At 51.4% G+C, this 16,012-nt stretch overlaps 2 protein-coding genes and 1 long non-coding RNA gene across 10 annotated transcripts in view; 1 reads left to right on the top strand and 2 right to left on the bottom strand.

The window, feature by feature from the left end:
- The window catches only part of TCP11 (t-complex 11), a 135,621-nt gene extending 123,590 nt beyond the window's left edge, over positions 1 to 12,031 (bottom strand). For all 6 annotated transcript variants that reach the window (XR_008711627.1, XR_008711628.1, XM_055571643.1 and 3 more), the window contains exon 1: positions 12,028 to 12,031. The gene's annotated coding sequence lies outside the window, so the exon portion shown is untranslated. The remainder of the gene's footprint in view (positions 1 to 12,027) is intronic.
- SCUBE3 (signal peptide, CUB domain and EGF like domain containing 3) overlaps positions 482 to 16,012 on the top strand; it is a 32,745-nt gene continuing 17,214 nt past the window's right edge. The window contains exons 1-3 of the mRNA XM_055571632.1: positions 482 to 897; positions 14,312 to 14,434; positions 15,406 to 15,531. Coding sequence (XP_055427607.1) covers positions 813 to 897; positions 14,312 to 14,434; positions 15,406 to 15,531 — 334 coding nt within the window. The 5' untranslated portion in view covers positions 482 to 812. The remainder of the gene's footprint in view (positions 898 to 14,311; positions 14,435 to 15,405; positions 15,532 to 16,012) is intronic.
- LOC129646008 (uncharacterized) overlaps positions 12,040 to 16,012 on the bottom strand; it is a 36,178-nt gene continuing 32,205 nt past the window's right edge. Inside the window, exon 4 of one of the 3 annotated variants that reach the window (XR_008711634.1) lies at positions 12,040 to 12,548. This is a non-coding gene — a long non-coding RNA (uncharacterized LOC129646008). The remainder of the gene's footprint in view (positions 12,549 to 16,012) is intronic. The other 2 variants (XR_008711633.1, XR_008711632.1) reach the window with 2 other exon arrangements.

The raw sequence follows: 16,012 nt of genomic DNA, 5'->3' as shown, positions 1-16,012 counted from the left end.
GCGGGGCTTGCATTGATCCATTGATTGTGCGCGGTCTGCGCCTGACCTCCCTGCTCCCGGGGAAGCCGTCTCCATGGAGACCGGGCCCGCTCCCCCAGCGCCGGATTGTAAATTCCTGCAGGCAGCGGCCCGGCAGCCTGGGGAGGGGGCCGCCGCGCCCGGGCGCGCAGGGGGAGCGGCCGCCGCGCCGAGGCCCCATTTGAAAGAAAAAAGGGCACGGAAAAGGAGGTGGAGGAGGAGGCGGGTGGGGGGAGGAGGAAGAAAACGAAAAGGAGCGAGGAGAGGAGGAGAAAGAGGAGGAGGAGGAGGAGAGAGGCGAAGAAAAAGAGACGGAGCCCGAGAGACGGAGAAAGAGCGAGAGAGGAAGAAAGAGAGGCAGAAAGGGCGTGTTTCTGGCGCTGCGTTTCTCCTCCCCTTTCCCAGGTCCCTCGCCCGGGCTCAGCGCGCTCTCCGCGGCAGCTCTCTCCCGGCGGAGCTGGGAATTGGGTGGGATTGTACGGAGCAGCCCCGCCGCCGCCGCTAGCGGAGCCGGCCTTGGAGAGAGCGGGGGCTCCCCTCCGTCAGCGGCGCCGGGCGCCCTCAGCCCCGTCGCGCCCTCCTCCGCCTCGCTCTCCCGGGCGTCGCGCCGGGAGAAGCCGGCAGCATTGGGAGCCTCCCGCCGAGGGCGCCGCTGTCCGCGCCCCGCGCCCACAGACCCCGGCCCGGCTCCGGCCGGGCGCCGTCGCCCCTCTCCCCTTCGGCTCGCGGGGGCCCGGCCCGCTTCCGCCCTCCCTAGGCTCCGAGACCGGCCCCGGCCGCCCGTAGCTCCAGCCATGGGCTCGGGGCGCGTGCCCGGGCTCTGCCTGCTTGTCCTGCTGGTCCACGCCCGCGCCGCCCAGCACAGCAAAGCCGTGCAAGGTAAGGAAGGAGGGGCGCGCGGCCGCCGGGGCTTCAGGGTCCTAGGGCGGGGGCGCGATTTCCGAGGGGCAGGGCAGGTGCTGGGAAGCGTGCTCCTGTCAGGACCGGGCACCGTACACCCACCCTCCTCGGCGGGGGACCTGACCTCTGGGCACTACGCCCCGGGCGAAAGGCTACAGGAGACAGGGGCAGCACGGATGAGTGAGAAGTTTGGGGAGCCCCGGGCAGAAGTGACCACGCGCCTCCGAATGCTGCCCGACTTCACTGCCACCCCAGCATCTTCCAAAGACTTCCTGCCCTCCAAAAGTATGAGAGAATCTTCTCTTCTCCCAAACATTGCCAGAAACTTAAGTTTTGGCCTGGAGAGACTGAAAGAATGAAAACTTTTTTAGCCATGCCATACATTTCTTCCGCTTGCCCCCAATTCTCCTCAAAGTTAGAAATTTCATAGTTGTCTTATCAGAAAAAAAAAATATTAAGGAAAAATAGGATCTTTTATGGAAAACTTAAAAAAAAAAAAATCAACTTGTCTCCCTCTGGATGGAAGAGGGCTGAAGAAGTGAAAATTTCTGTGATTCTGGTTCCCAGCAAGAATGTCACATTTCTGCCTCTTTGGGGGAAATCTTTTTCGTCTTGCATGGCTTTCATTTCTTATCATAATATTTATTTATTAGGGCCTCGGGTTTCCAATTCCATTTAAATCCAGGTCAGAATTGCATTAAAATAACAAAGTAAAATTCCAGGCTGGGAAGCTCTGACAGATCACTCTAGGAATTAGGGAGAGAGAGAGAGGGAGGCCCTCCCGCCCCCATCTCTGACCCCAGGCTCCTTGCCTGGTCAGTCCCAAGGCTGTGCTGGGAGAAACCAGGCTGGTGGGCTCCAGTTCTCTTGGGGACAGCCTCCCCTCCCCCTTGACCTCCTGCTATACCCTTCCCCCCTCGAGTCCTCACCCAGGAAGAGATTTATATGGACAAAAAGAAAATTCCTCCTAGCAGAGCTTCACCCAGGAGGATATGATTCTGCCTATTGTCCTAGGGGCTCCTTGAAGCCGGGCTGGGGTGTGGAGGTGGCTGGGCCAGAAGGGAAAGTTGAACTTGGGAGTTGGGGAAGCCTGAGTCTCTGGCAGTCAGGTTGCTGCATCCTGAGGCCTGAGCACTTGGCTGTTAGGCTGCTCTGTGTCCTGGATGGACTCCTGCTCCGTTAAAAGGAAGGTGCTGTATCAGTGCACCCTCTTCCCCCCGGCACTGCCTCTTCAACTACCCTCTTCCTCCTCCAACCTGTTCTTTAACAGAAACAAAACACGAGAGACCCTCTGCTGTCAAATACTAGACCCCATCCCTACCCCTTCCAAGCCCAAACTACCTCTCTTCCCTAGTCCTGGTTCCAGACAGCCCACCACCACTGCCACCCCCAGCCTGGGAGCAGCCCTTCTTCCACTGTGGATTTGCTTGTGTTTTCATAAACAAAGCTGGCTTTTGTAGTGCATGCTGACTTACTCATAACATGGAATTAGCTAGGGAGTTTAGTCTGAAGGAAGGAACAGATTTCATGCAGTAATCTAGAGACAAGATAAGGGCCTCTTTCAAGTTGGAGCCAGTGTCTGTAGTGGCCTCGTGAGACTGGAACCAAAACAGGGAGCAGGCAGTATCCTCAAGGGGGTTCCTGGGGCAGATGGAGAGTCTGAGAAGGGACAGGTGCCCTCAAGCCAAGGCTTTCAAGCCTGGGAGATCAACTATCCTTCAGGGACAGAGGGACTCAGAATCTTTCCGAGGTACTTTAGGGCTCTTTCATTTTATCCTGCTGCTGCTGCTGCTGTGAGAAACGCAGCCAGAGTGGAGACCCCTGCCCTCAAGGGACTTACAGACTTCTAGTGTTGCCCAGTGCTGAGCTCACGTTCAGCCATGCTTGCTCTGTCTGCACTGCAGTTAGCTTGGCATCTTCCTTCCTTCTGACCCCAGAGTCTAGCTGGGCATAGATTCCAAGCCAGTCACCTTTAACCCTACTATTCAGGACATTTGTCAACCTGGTCTGCTAGAGTTGCCTAATGACAGGTTTGCTGGCTTAGTGGGACATCTTTGGTCCCAGATCTGCACACCAGTGTTGCAGGAAGGACAGTTACTGAGCGGGCAGGGCAGCCTTACTCATAGGCAGAGCTGTGGCCATCCCTGGCTCTCAAACCTACCTCCAGGATCTCACCAGTGCCAGAAGGTGTGCCTTGAATGCCACATGCTTTCAAACGAAGCTCTAGTGGGTCTTTAAAATACAAATAACCTTGGCGGGTATCTTGTCAAGAGTTAGTATAGCACTGGGGATATCTGGGCCTCTGTCCCTATTCTTGAGAGATTCACCAGGGGGAGAGCCAAAGTGGTGTGGACTGGAAAGGAGGGGAGAGACACAGAAGGGAGCCCTGAGTGTACAGGTGAACGTGTGTGCGTGCGTGCGTGCGTGCGTGTGAGGTTTACCACGATTACCCACAGGTGACATAGTTGGGTGTATGTGTCTGTTGTGACTTTGTTGTTAAGCATGTATACAGATGTTTTAGTGTCTTTGAGAGCTGGTATGGATGAGTGGGTGGGTAAGCTTCTGTGACTAGGAATGAGTGAGCATGAGGGTACATGGTTTTGAGTGTTTTTCAAGTGCCTGTCTGTGTATTTTAAAGTAGACAGACTGGATAACCAGGATAATTGTTAACTTAAAAGCATTAATTTGCTTTGCCTTTTTTTTTTTTTTTTTAAGGGGGGTGGTGTGCAGCAGTAGTTAAAAAAGACCTAATCCTTGCATGGGGCTCAGGTTACAGCTGAATGAAAAGGTCTCCTGGGGAAGACTTGTCCCCAGGGCGGCAGGGCGCGCCAGCCTGGACATTTAGTTTACCTGGTTGTTTTCTCTCCTCATTAGGGACAGAATTTTGATAAAGTCATATATTTAGAGTTTCCAAGTAACACCGTCCCTGGGACTGGGAGCGTTCATCTGGCAGCAAACAGTGTCTCTCTGTCTCGGTGCGTCTCTCCAAGTCTCTGTCTGGGTGTAAGTGTGTCTCTCTCTTTCTTCCCCCCACCCCTCTCTTCCTCTTTAATGTGGCTGTTTCCTCTCCTCCCTGCTTCCCTGGGCTCCTGTGGCTGGCTCTCACAGTGAGGGGACTGTTCCTCCTAGCCCCTCCCTCCAAAATACAAAATGAAAACTATAACCGTGTCAGCGGGTGAGGGTGGCCCCGTGGGCCGCTGGCTGTTGCCCGCGCCCCATCCAGGCCACACGGGAGAGAAAAAGGGAGAGTCAGCCCCGACCCTTGGAGCCTGATCGTCCCTTTAAGCCTGACCCCCACCCCTCATTTTTCCAGAGGGTGGAGAAGGGGGGTGGACTGCTTAGAAATTCCTCAGGAATCCCTTTGACCTCTCTTCTCTCAGTGACATGTCCCCTAGGGGGATGGGGAAAGCCCACAGCCAAGGGAGAACTTTTCCCCTTCCTACCTCTCATCTCCCAAGTCTCTGCTGGGTGGAGGGAGAGAGAGGGGACAAGAAGACACAGAAGCCAGAATCACTACAGGCGGATAAAGAAAGTTATCAGCAACCCCTCAGTGAGATTGTTTCCTGAAACCTTCAGGAATCTGAGAGCATGAGAACCGGTTTGAGATGTGAATGGCTGGGACCTGTTGTAAAAGGAGCCAGCCCTGGGTGTGAGTTTGAGAATGCGTGGTGTGCACTCACTAGGGCATGTGAGTGTGCGTGTGCATGACTCAGGGTGTGTGTGTGTGTGTGCGCGCGCGCATGCAGTGCTCCGGTGAGAGGAAAAAGGAAGCAGGCAGTGTGCATTTTGTTTTCATTGGAGAAGTGAAGAAGTGGAATGGCTTGGTCCTGTGCCTTGAACTGGGTGTGGGGGAAGGGAGCAGATGGCTTCAGACCCTCCTGTGAAGATGGAGGTGAAGAGCTGCTGCCTGAACTCACCCCAGGCCCTGCCCCCGGCGCCGGTCCCCTCGTGTCCGGGTGTGGGCCTCCGTTGACGGCCCATACCCCTAGCACATGACCGCTAATAAGAAAGAGTCCCTGTCAGGGCTGGAAACTGCGGAGCTGCTCTGAGGCTGGCAGTGCCCGCAAGAGGCCCAGACCTGGGGACAGCTTCTTCGGGCTTGGCTATTAGACAGGAGTCTGGAAACAGAGGGACTGCCGATCCTTGTCAGGGGAAGTGATACAGCTGCCAACCCAGAGCTGTTTGAGGGGTGGGGGAACTGGGTGCTTGTGCCGGGAGGGAACGTGGACCCTCCCCTTGCCCCCTTTGCCCCCTCTGTCACCAGAATGCCCATTCTATTCATTTCATGCCCATGTACTGCCAACCCCACAAGGCATGGGGTGGGGACTATGGCAGGTACCAGTGAGTTTAGGTAAATGCAGAGCCCAGGAGTTGGGCCCTTTGAGGAGATAACTGAAATTCTCCTCCTCACATATAAAGTGGATGAGAGTATCAGTAGGGTCCTTTTCATCTCTGAGATTATGCATCTCTTCAAAATGCTTCCTGCTGGGTGTGGGGGGAGAAATCCTTCCTGCTGATGGTAGAAGACACTGTAGCAAGCCTCTGTCCTGCAGCCGGGCCTCCCCAGGCTCCTTTCCTGAATCTCATACCGTTTTCTCCCTGATTCCCGCTTCACGGTTCCCTGCCAAGTCTAAGTCCTCCACCCCAGTTTCCTGGGGCCCCATGTGCCTGGTAGTTCTTACTGTGTCCTTAAGTGGGGTATTTCCCCTTGGAAACAGTCCCTGCAGCACAAGTGTGCGCTTCTATGTGTGTAAATGTGTGTGTCTCCCATAGCGTTGGGAAGTAGAGCTGAAATGTTTCTCTTCTGGGAACTGAAGACCAGCTGGGCAAGGCCCCACGGCCCCAGTCCTTGGCCCCACCCTGTATTCTCAGTTCCAAGATTAGCCCTCTCTGTGCTTCTCCAGCCTAGATGTCTCCCCTCTTCAGGCCACGGCACTGCTCTGTAGCTGCCATTGGGTTTGCGCTTTGGCTCTACAGGTGGACGGACGCCCCTGAACTAGGGTACTGTGGCCCTCACTCTTCCCTGTGCTTTCCCTGTGGCTGGAACCAGGGCCCTGGAGACCTGTGGGGTTGGGGTTTCAGAGCCCCGGGCCAGGGGCTGTCTGCATCTGGGGACAGACCTGTGCAGGAGCCGCTGGGCTGGGGAGGAGATCCAAAACAAGGAAACAGATCTGAGGGGTCCCTGGAAGAAGGTGGGGTGTCAGGATATGTGGGCTTGGGGGGGAGCGGGAAGGAGCGGGGTGCTTAAAGTGCAGACCCTGGGGAGCAGGTTTACAGAGAGGACGCTTTTACAAGTTTCTAATTATATTTATTTGGAGTTTTCCTCTGGCGGTCTGAAGCTGTTAACAGCAGGAACCTGTATCCCTGGTGTTTGTTTTTGTTTCTAACCAGCTGCTTGGCCCAGTCTAGTGACTCTGAGGGCAGGAGACACCTGCCCACGGCCGCGTCGCCCACCCCTCCTCACGGCAACGCCGTCTGCACCCACCACGGTGCAGCCAGTGCCCTCCCTGCCCACACTCAGCCCTGCCCTCCTCCCGGCTGCCCCCGTGCCCAAAGCCCGGAAGGACCTGCACACCTACTGCCGACTCCCCCCAGGAGCATCCTAGAAACAGTTCCAGGCCATTCCATGGTTCTGGAGTGGATGCTTGCTTCATGCTGAACCAAGTGCTGAGCTGGAGCGCGCGGTGGGGGAGGCCACAGTGACAGCTAAGGCATGCGTCTCTCCCTCCTGTGTTTATAAAAGGCAGTGTGCAGTGAGAGAACACCAGACTGGGGGCCAGAAAACCTGGGTTTTCTGACACTGGCTGTTTTCTCTTCCCCAAGATATCATCTCTGGGCTTGTTTCTCATCTAGTCAGTGGCAGACAGGACTGTTTAAGGATCACATGAAATGACCTAAGTGAAAGGCCTTTACTGGAATTAAACATCATCTGACATCATCGTTTATCTTGTTATTTTCCACATCAATGTGAAGAGATAAGACTGGTCATCATGAAGCAGGGACTCTGCACGCTGCCTGACTCCCTCTCCAGTGTTCTGTCCTTTCCTCTCCACTCCCACTCCCTCTACTCTACCCATTCTCTAAAGACCTCTGACTCAGGGTGGTGGGTTTAGTCCACACTGAAAGGGAGAAAATTATTGTCCATTTGGGGGCATATTAAAATAAGCAAGGATCTGGATTGGGGATCAGGTAGGACACTATGAGGCTCAGCCCTGCACCTCTCCAGTTGCCAAGCACCAACTGCTTTTCCTGGCTCTTCAGTTGAGCAGGCTAAGCTTGGATAAGAGGGAAGTGTACTTTTTAAAAACAAGAAAGTGCTCTGTCCTCTCTGCCCGTGGGGTCATCTGTGTGGTTTCTGGGCTCTTTCCAGGCCTCCTCACCCCTGCCTGGGCTTTGTCCAGGCCGAGGATGGGCCCAGGCTCCGGCTGGGGTCACATCCCAGTTCCAAATTGGGAATACGTCCTGATAAGCCAGAGCTGGGGAGCCAGGTTCGCCCAGTTCCTCTAGCTGACCTAGAGGTGGAGCAGATGTGCACATGTCGCAGGTCAAGGTATCTCAGGCGACAGCTGGGCTCGCTCTACTTTGAATGTTACTTGGATGTGGGAGGCAACATGGAGGAGAGGGTAAGAGAACTGACAAGGAGTATCAGTGGAACCGTGGCCCTGGTGCCCTGTCATCGGGTGTTAGCACAGAGGCTAGGCAACATCTATCTAACAAGGGTGCACTGAAGAGATGTTTGGGAAGCCCCAGGTAACATCTGAAAACCCTGAGGCCCTGTGAATTCTGTAGGATTCCCTAGCAATCCTATCTTAAATTTGTCGGTCCCGATCTTTTCTTACCTCAGCACAACCAAATAGATGCCTTTAAGTGGGTATCTTCCCTTCTCTGAGTTTCCTGTCTCCCTACCCTTAACTTAGGACTAAATTCCTTGGGATTGTCTTCTACCCAGAACAGTTATAGGGTTACAGAGGAGAAAAGAAATGAATTTTTTCTCTACAGAAACATAGAAAAGATGCCAAAATATAGACCTCATCCACTCACCCACAACCCGTTCATCTATCCATCCATCTTCACATCTGTTGAGCAAATATTTACTAAGTGCTTTCAATATATTAGTTTGTCTTGCTCACTGCTGAATCCCCAGCACCTAGCACCAGTGCTTGGCATGTTGCGAATGCTGTTTGTTGAATTGTTGCATAAATATGCTCAGCTCTGTTCTAGCTGCAGTACAGGTTTCAGAGATTCAGAAGCCATGGTCTCAGGGAGCTCACAGCTTCCTTTGGAAGATAATACACAGAAACCAAAAGTTAAATAATGGTATCAGTTCAGTTCAGTCGCTCAGTCGTGTCCGACTCTTTGCAACCCCATGAATCCCAGCACGTCAGGCCTCCCTGTCCATCACCAACTCCTGGAGTTCACCCAGACTCACGTCCATCGAGTCAGTGATGCCATCCAGCCATCTCATCCTCCGTCGTCCCCTTCTCCTCCTGCCCCCAATCCCTCCCAGCATCAGAGTCTTTTCCAATGAGTCAACTCTTCGCATGAGGTGGCCAAAGTACTGGAGTTTCAGCTTTAGCATCATTCCTTCCAAAGAAATCCCAGGGCTGATCTCCTTCAGAATGGACTGGTTGGATCTCCTTGCAGTGGTAGCACATAAGACGGAGAAGGCAATGGCAACGCACTCGAGTACTCTTGCCTAGAGAATCCCAAGGACGGGGGAGCCTGGTGGGCTGCCGTCTATGGGGTCGCATAGAGTCGGACATGATTGAAGTGACTTAGCAGCAGCAGCAGCTGCATATAGGACATATCTGTACAAGACAGCAATTGGTCAGAGGATGCAAGGACCTGACAGTAAAATCTCCAGAGTTAAGAGAAAGGATAAATTAGAGAAGGCTACCACAGTCAAAGGTGGCTTCCCAGCAGGGGCACCTGCACTGGGTCCTCAGTGATGGGTGAGGTTCGAAGGCATCTCCGGAGAGGAAAATAGAGAGACGAGGCAGACCCCACACACATCTGGGGCTATCCTGGCTGGGCAGGAAGAATGCCACAGCCATGTGAGCACGTGAGGGCGTCAAGCAAGCTGCTCTGGACCTTCTCACTGGGCCCAGTAAGTTTGTCCACAACTACCCCCAGCCCCTCTGAGTACAGTAAGGTGACCATGGTAGTAACCTAAAGGTGGAGTGGACGCTACCTACAGGCATCTGCTTACCTGCAGCCTGCATTCCTGCTCATTTCAGTGGTGGTTATTCCAGAGCTGGACCTGGGCAAAATTTTTAAGCAGACAAAGTGTTTCCTTGGGGGTCCTCCTGCTTGTCTTTTAGGGTACACTTCTCTATCCTCAGAAGGGAATCTTAGGGCTCCCCGTGTCATATTACTTCACCTTTTCTAGTCTGCTCTAACCCTCATATTCTCTGCCTCATCCCATCCCTCCTTCCTACATTTATCAGAATTTATGGAGTGCTCTAGTACTCTTGCCTGGAAAATCCCATGGATGGAGGAGACTGGGAGGCTGCAGTCCATGGGGTCTCAAAGAGTCGGACACGACTGAGCGACTTCACTTTCACTTTTCACTTTCATGCATTGGAGAAGGGAATGGCAACCCACTCCAGTGTTCTTGCCTGGAGAATCCTGGGGACGGGGGAGCCTGGTGGGCTGCCATCTATGGGATCGCACAGAGTTGGACACGACTGAAGCGACTTAGTAGCAGCAGCAGCATGGACTCCTCTGCTAGGTGCTGAAGCAAATCCAGAAGAGACATCAGATGGTGCTAGGAAAAGCTGCTGCCATTACAGACCTGTGCATTCATGCCGGGAAGAGTGAGACAGGGAGGTCTTGGCTCATCTATGGTGTCTCTGCAGCCACCACTCTCCCCTAATTCAGCTTGTGAGCCAGCCCGGTGCCTGAAGTTGGGGTAAGGGCACAAAAGAATTGCCTTCACAAAGGACTGTGGAGGGCAGCTTTGTGCTTCCCAACTGGCCTCTCACCCGCTTCGCCCTGCTCCCGAACCAGCACAGGCAGAGCAGGCAGTGACGCAGATGCCCCCGAGGATATGTCTCTCCAGATTCCCTGTTCCATCACATGTTCTCCTGGGGCCGCATCTCCCCACACCAGGCCTCCAATGGGGCTTTAAGGGGACTGGGGGAGAGGACAGGGGTTCAGAAAGGATACTGTGGGGAAGGTTGGAGAGAAGGAATAAAAATAACAAGCCTTTACTGAGCACTTACTGTATGCCTGCACTGCAGTACTAAGTACTTGCCAGGTATTAACTCATTTGATGTTCCTGGTGGCCCCATAACCAGATGCTATATCATTATTCCCATCTACAGAGGAAGGAGCAGCTAAGTTCAGAGGCTGGCCCAGGACCACACAGACATGCATGCAGCTGGCATCTGAACAGACACAGCCTCACTCCAGAACCCCTTTTCTCAAATACTCTGTCGTGCTGTTGCCCCTGGTCTCTTGCTGGCTTGGGCAAATAGTCTTTCACATTATCTGAGTTGGGAAAGGAAGACAGACATCGGTCCAGCCTCATCCTGGAGATCCCGATGCAGCTGGTCCAAGAGAGTGACCACACTTTTAAAAGGGGAACCCCAGGGTGCAGCCACTGGTCTAAACCAATCCCCACCCGACAGCATCCCCTGGTTTGTCAGGCCAGCTCATAAACACCTGCACCCTGAGAGAATGAACTAAGATGAGACTGTGCCCACAGGTGCTGAAGGGATCCCTGCAGGACAGGTTGTGAGTGGGCAAGATGTCGGGGGAGGGAGCCTTGAAAGAATGGGCTGGCAAATGGAAGACACTGGATATGATTTGGGACCCTACTTCAGAACTCTGTTTTAGGATTGTTCTGCTGCAAAAGATTCCATCCAAACAGTTGAAGGGTCCCTTCTTCAGTCAGTAACCCGTCAAGTGAGGAGAGCTGAACATGCCACACGAGATGAGTGAGCTGAGGCAAACCAGGTCTCCTCAGACCTGGGACTTACTGGGAATAGGGCTTACTAGGAAGAGCTTTTGGGAAGACCATTTTTGAGCTAGGTTTGGAAAGTTGGGAACAGTGCATCTACAAGAAAAAATAAAGGACTGCATCACAAATGCAAAAAATGAGAAGTGCAAATGTGTGGAAAGGAATTGAAGGGTTTGGTGTTGGAGAGGGCAAGTATCGTGAGCCGAGAATGGGTGGGGGTAGTTGAGACGGCAGGAAAAGCCCAACTGCCCAAAGGGTCTAAAGGCTCTTCCAGGAGGCCCAGGTTTGCTGCAGTCAGCATCGGGAGCCACTCTAGTACTTGCGAGCACTGGATCAGCAGCAGAGGAGAGAACAAGGAGCTGATATGGACCTGTTGTAAAGCCCCAGATGATTCAGAGACAGGCGGGTACCTCTAAGAGGGCCCCAGAGGAGGAGCTTCCCAATGAGTTTCCAAGGTGCCCTGCTGGCTGCTGGGGAAGTGGTGAAGAAGCACACGAGGGGAAGAGGGCTCAAAGCAGGATAACAGGATGGTTATTAGTCACTGGGATTGCCCTGTGCTCTGCACCTGCCTCTGAGACTCACAAGTTACCACAGTAGAGAGAGGACCTGACAAGAACATCTCAAACTTTGGATTCCATTTCAAGATTGGAATTAGTTGTTAAAAGATATTTTCCCCACCATGGGGGCGCGTGCAAATAAATGTGGGGAAAGAGAATAAGGACTTGGACCTCAGAGTGCCTTGTCTTTCTTCATGCATCTAACTACACTTGAAATTTCCTTTCCCCTTCTAACACATACCCAGCTTCCAAAACTCAAACTTGAGTCCCACTCCAAATAGTTTTTTTGGCCTACTTCAGTTCAGTTCAGTTCAGTCGCTCAGTCATGTCCGACTCTTTGAGACTCCATGAATTGCAGCACACCAGGCCTCCCTGTCCATCAGCAACTCCCAGAGTTCACTCAAACTCACTAGGCCCAGGGTATTTCTCATTCAGAACTCCTAGAGCTGAATAAGGTTCCAGTAGAACCTCCTGTGCTGTTGGAAACGTTCCATACCTGTGCTGTCCACTAGGGTAGCCTTTAGCCGCATATAGCTATTGAACATTTGGCCTGGGGCCCAACTTTACATTAATTTAAATTTAAAATACCCCCATGTACCTAGTGACTACTATCTAAGACAGCATAGTCTTAGAGCACCTATTGTCTGAACCAATGATTTTATACTTATCATCTCAAGCTTCCATGCATTAGGAACATAATATTTACTAAATACTTTATTAGGTACTTTATACAAGTTATCTCATCAACTGTTCACAGCCTCTCATGAGAAGGCTACATTAAAGATGTACATTAAAGATTATGAGAAGGCTACATTAAAGATGAAGAAATAAAGAGAACTGGAAAACCCTATTAAGTGGCAGAGCTGAATTTGAATTTGAGACTGAACTAATTCCAGAGTTTAGGCTCTTTCTATGATAGGGTGTTTCTTAGTACCACTTTGTCTTCATCAGTTGGACAGACTGATTCTCCATGCAGCCTCTTACTGTCTACAGAGGTCCCTCTTGCCCTCTCCCATGAACTAGAATCCTGTGCCGCCCTCCTCTCCATCCATTCACTTTGGGGTAACTTCCTAGGGTGGACCAGCAGGCAGACACCATCACTGCAGAGCCTGAGGGAGGTGAAGAATAAATAAATGTGAATTACAACAATTAAATCACTGGGCATGGTGGGCTGTGCAGAGGGGTCAAAGAGAGTTGGAGGATAGAGTGCAGAGCTGAACAGAAGACTTGAGGCAGGTGTTTGAGAGCACTCTTTCAAATTTCAGTTCTCTTCTTAGCCCTAGGAAGCCTCAGTCCTGCCCCTGAAGTACTTGAAATAAAAGAACAGATAACTGTTTCAAGCTAGGGCTCATGGGTGTCTATACATTGGAGCAATTACTGGTCCATTCATTCATTCAGTAAAAAATATATCAAGTACCTTAAGGATTTAGATTTAGTAGGTCAGCAATCAAGCCTGAGAATCTGCATTTTAACAAAAGCTAAGCAATTCTGTGGCCCACAGATCACACTCGGAAGTTATGATCATTTTCTGAAAGTAAAAGAAAAAACAATTTCTTTTTCTTGCAGGTTGCTACACTTTCCTGGGTTATCCCAGTTCACAGCTGGAAGTGGTCTCTTCCTCTTCTGATCTTCTCTGTAGTGGAGATTCTCAAGCCTGGCTGCATATTAGACTCACCTGGGTAGCTTTAGAAGCCTACTGATGACCACGTTTCAGCCCAGACCAGCTGACCGGCATTTCTGGGGGTGGCACTTGGGCATCTCCTAGGTGGTTGACTCTGACATGAGCCACGGTTGAGGACCCCCTTTCCTTATTCTAACACCTTCGTGGCACTCAAACATATCCTGCTTCATGTTACTCATGTGTTTCTCCTCTTGGCTGGGCTGAGTCATCTCTGAACTGCCACAGCCTTTAGTTATAAGCATTTCAGCTGAAACAAACATTTCCCCCTATTTCAGTTCAGCTTTATGGGCATCATAACATTGCCCCAGAAGCTGCAGTCTTTTGCCCAAACGTGATAAATTATTCTCTTTCCTGTGTCGTTTCTGAACATCATCTTTTTCTGCCAGGTCTTGGGTGGCCCCTTCTTCAGCGTAGCTCTGTGAGTGGCACCTTGTGTCAGAGCGAGGTGCACCTGGGGCTAGATGAAAGCACTCAGGGTGGCGGGATGGATGGGCCTGGATGAGTCAGCTGGAGAGCTGCAAAGACCGCACTTATCAGGCTTTGGGTGGCTGGTGCCAGCCCCTGCCAGCTCCTAGTCCCTCCGCTATTGACAGCACAGGGGCCTCGGCAAATCTTCCGGGATGGAGCTTCTTTCCTTTAAAGATTCTTGGCGCCATGGTGGGCAAGTGGGAGCAGGCCTGGTCTCAAACAGAACTGTGAGGCAGAGGAAGATTCCTCAGATGCCCCGTCTCCCTTTCTTCCTCCTTTAATTACCAGCAGTCACTGGACACTGCCACTTGCCCAGAGGCCACTGTCCTCATGCCGTTTTCTTCCCCTCCCTCTAAGCCTGCTCCTCAGAAAGGTAAACTAATTCACCCTGGGTTGAAAGTTTCTAATCAAGTTAAGTGTGCTACCTACCCAGTCCAAGGGTTTTTTGTTTGTTTTTAAATCAAAGAGGAGTGTTTCAAATGATGGAATTTCAGCTGTCATTGTGGATTAAGTATTTTTGAGGGGAGTGGGGGTTCTTTCTGAATTCCTGAAATTACAGGGTCAGCCCACTCTGAAATCAGAGAGGTGTGGGAGGCCACCTGCTTCTGGAGGGATTGCTGTCTGTTGTAGAGGAGAGGGGATTTCGCCCCGAGGAACCACCTTCAAGACACCCCTTGGGAGGCACCAAGAGAGGGTCTCACACGTCCCTTCTGCCTCTGCCAGATGTGGACGAGTGTGTGGAAGGGACCGACAACTGCCACATCGACGCCATCTGCCAGAACACCCCACGGTCGTACAAGTGCATCTGCAAGTCTGGCTACACGGGGGATGGTAAACACTGCAAAGGTGAGGCTGGGAGGGCACCTGGAGAAGGGAGAGCTGCCAGAGGGGGAGACCGTGCCCCCGCTCTCAGCTGGCCACGCTGTGCACGAAGCCTTGCACTCCCTGCTGGCGTGGGGACGGGGCTAGAGGAAAGCAGCTCTTTCGGGTATCGTTTTCTAATTTGCACAAAGACACCATATATACACGCTCAGGCCCGGGTGGGAACAGTTCACAGCCATACAACCTGACTGGGTGAGGGGATCAGGATCACGGGACTAAGGCCTCAGGTTCCCTGCTATTGGAACTTCTGTCTTTAGACCCTTACACCATGCCCAAAAAGAATGAGAACAGACTATTTACCCTAGGGCAAATTCATACTATAAACAAACACATCTCCTCATAATTAAAGCAATGCAAATTAAAGCAGTCTTGAGATGTTATTTTAAATTTATGAACTTCTGTGTTGGTTAAGACTTCAATAGACAAGGTATACTCATTAATTCCTGGTGACATTATAAATTGAAAAGTGATTTTGTCATACCTAGCAGGAATCTTGAAGTCATTTATACCCTCCAACTCAGGAATTTCATATTTAGGAACTTATTTAAAGGAAATTCAAAGAAACAATACATGAGAGAAGATATTTTTGATGCATTTATGAGAGAAAAATAAATGGAAGGAATCTAACAATAGAAAAAAGGGATTAATAAATTATGATGTAGGAACATAATGGAATATTTTGCAACCATGTACAGTGATAATTGGAAAGATCTGATGAAGTGTAAAAATGTTTATGACTGAAGTTTAGATGAAAATAGCTAACTGCAAAATGGTTTGTAGGCAATGAGAGTAACTATGGAAACAGAGATACACACAAGCACACACACATACACAGAGGTTTTATATTTTTTAAAAAACCACCATAAAGCTGAGCCCAGGGATGGACGGTCAGGGGGATGCAGGTGGGTCCAGCTGCCTCAACTATTTGCCCACAGATGTGGATGAGTGCGAACGGGAGGATAATGCAGGTTGTGTGCACGACTGTGTCAACATCCCTGGCAATTACCGATGCACCTGCTATGATGGATTCCACCTGGCACATGACGGACACAACTGTCTGGGTGAGCAAGGGGTGAAGGTATGTGGGCAGGGGATGTCTTGTGGAGAAGGAGATGTTTTCAGCATTTCCCATTCTCAGGCATGGAGAGGAAAAGTAAACGAAAAGCTGCATTCCCACAAAACAGAAAACAAGGTCAGCCTCCCCTTTGAGACAAGATGCTGAGGATGAAAAAATCCTTCTGAATGAAAAACATTAAAGAGATGCTGCTAGAAAGTGTTCTCAGGGGAAGGGCCAGCAGATGACAATAGTGGCTGAGTCACAGCGGGTGGAGCATGGTGGGAAGGTGGTTTGGCTCCAGGCAGATCCTGGCTCTGCTGCTTACTCGCCGTGCAGACTTGGGCAACAGGGAAGGTAATAACCACCCAAAGGGCTGCAGTGTGATGACACAATGTGTGTAAAGAGCCCTGTACCATCCTTAGGACGTTGGTAAGTGCTCAGAAAACAGGAGGAATGTCATCCATGATGATGCTTCCCTAACCTTA

The sequence above is a fragment of the Bubalus kerabau genome, chromosome 3 (genome assembly GCF_029407905.1).
Source record: "Bubalus kerabau isolate K-KA32 ecotype Philippines breed swamp buffalo chromosome 3, PCC_UOA_SB_1v2, whole genome shotgun sequence".
Taxonomy (NCBI): domain Eukaryota; kingdom Metazoa; phylum Chordata; class Mammalia; order Artiodactyla; family Bovidae; genus Bubalus; species Bubalus kerabau.
The sequence above is the reverse complement of the archived record's forward strand: the minus strand, read 5'-3'. Positions and strand labels throughout refer to the sequence as shown.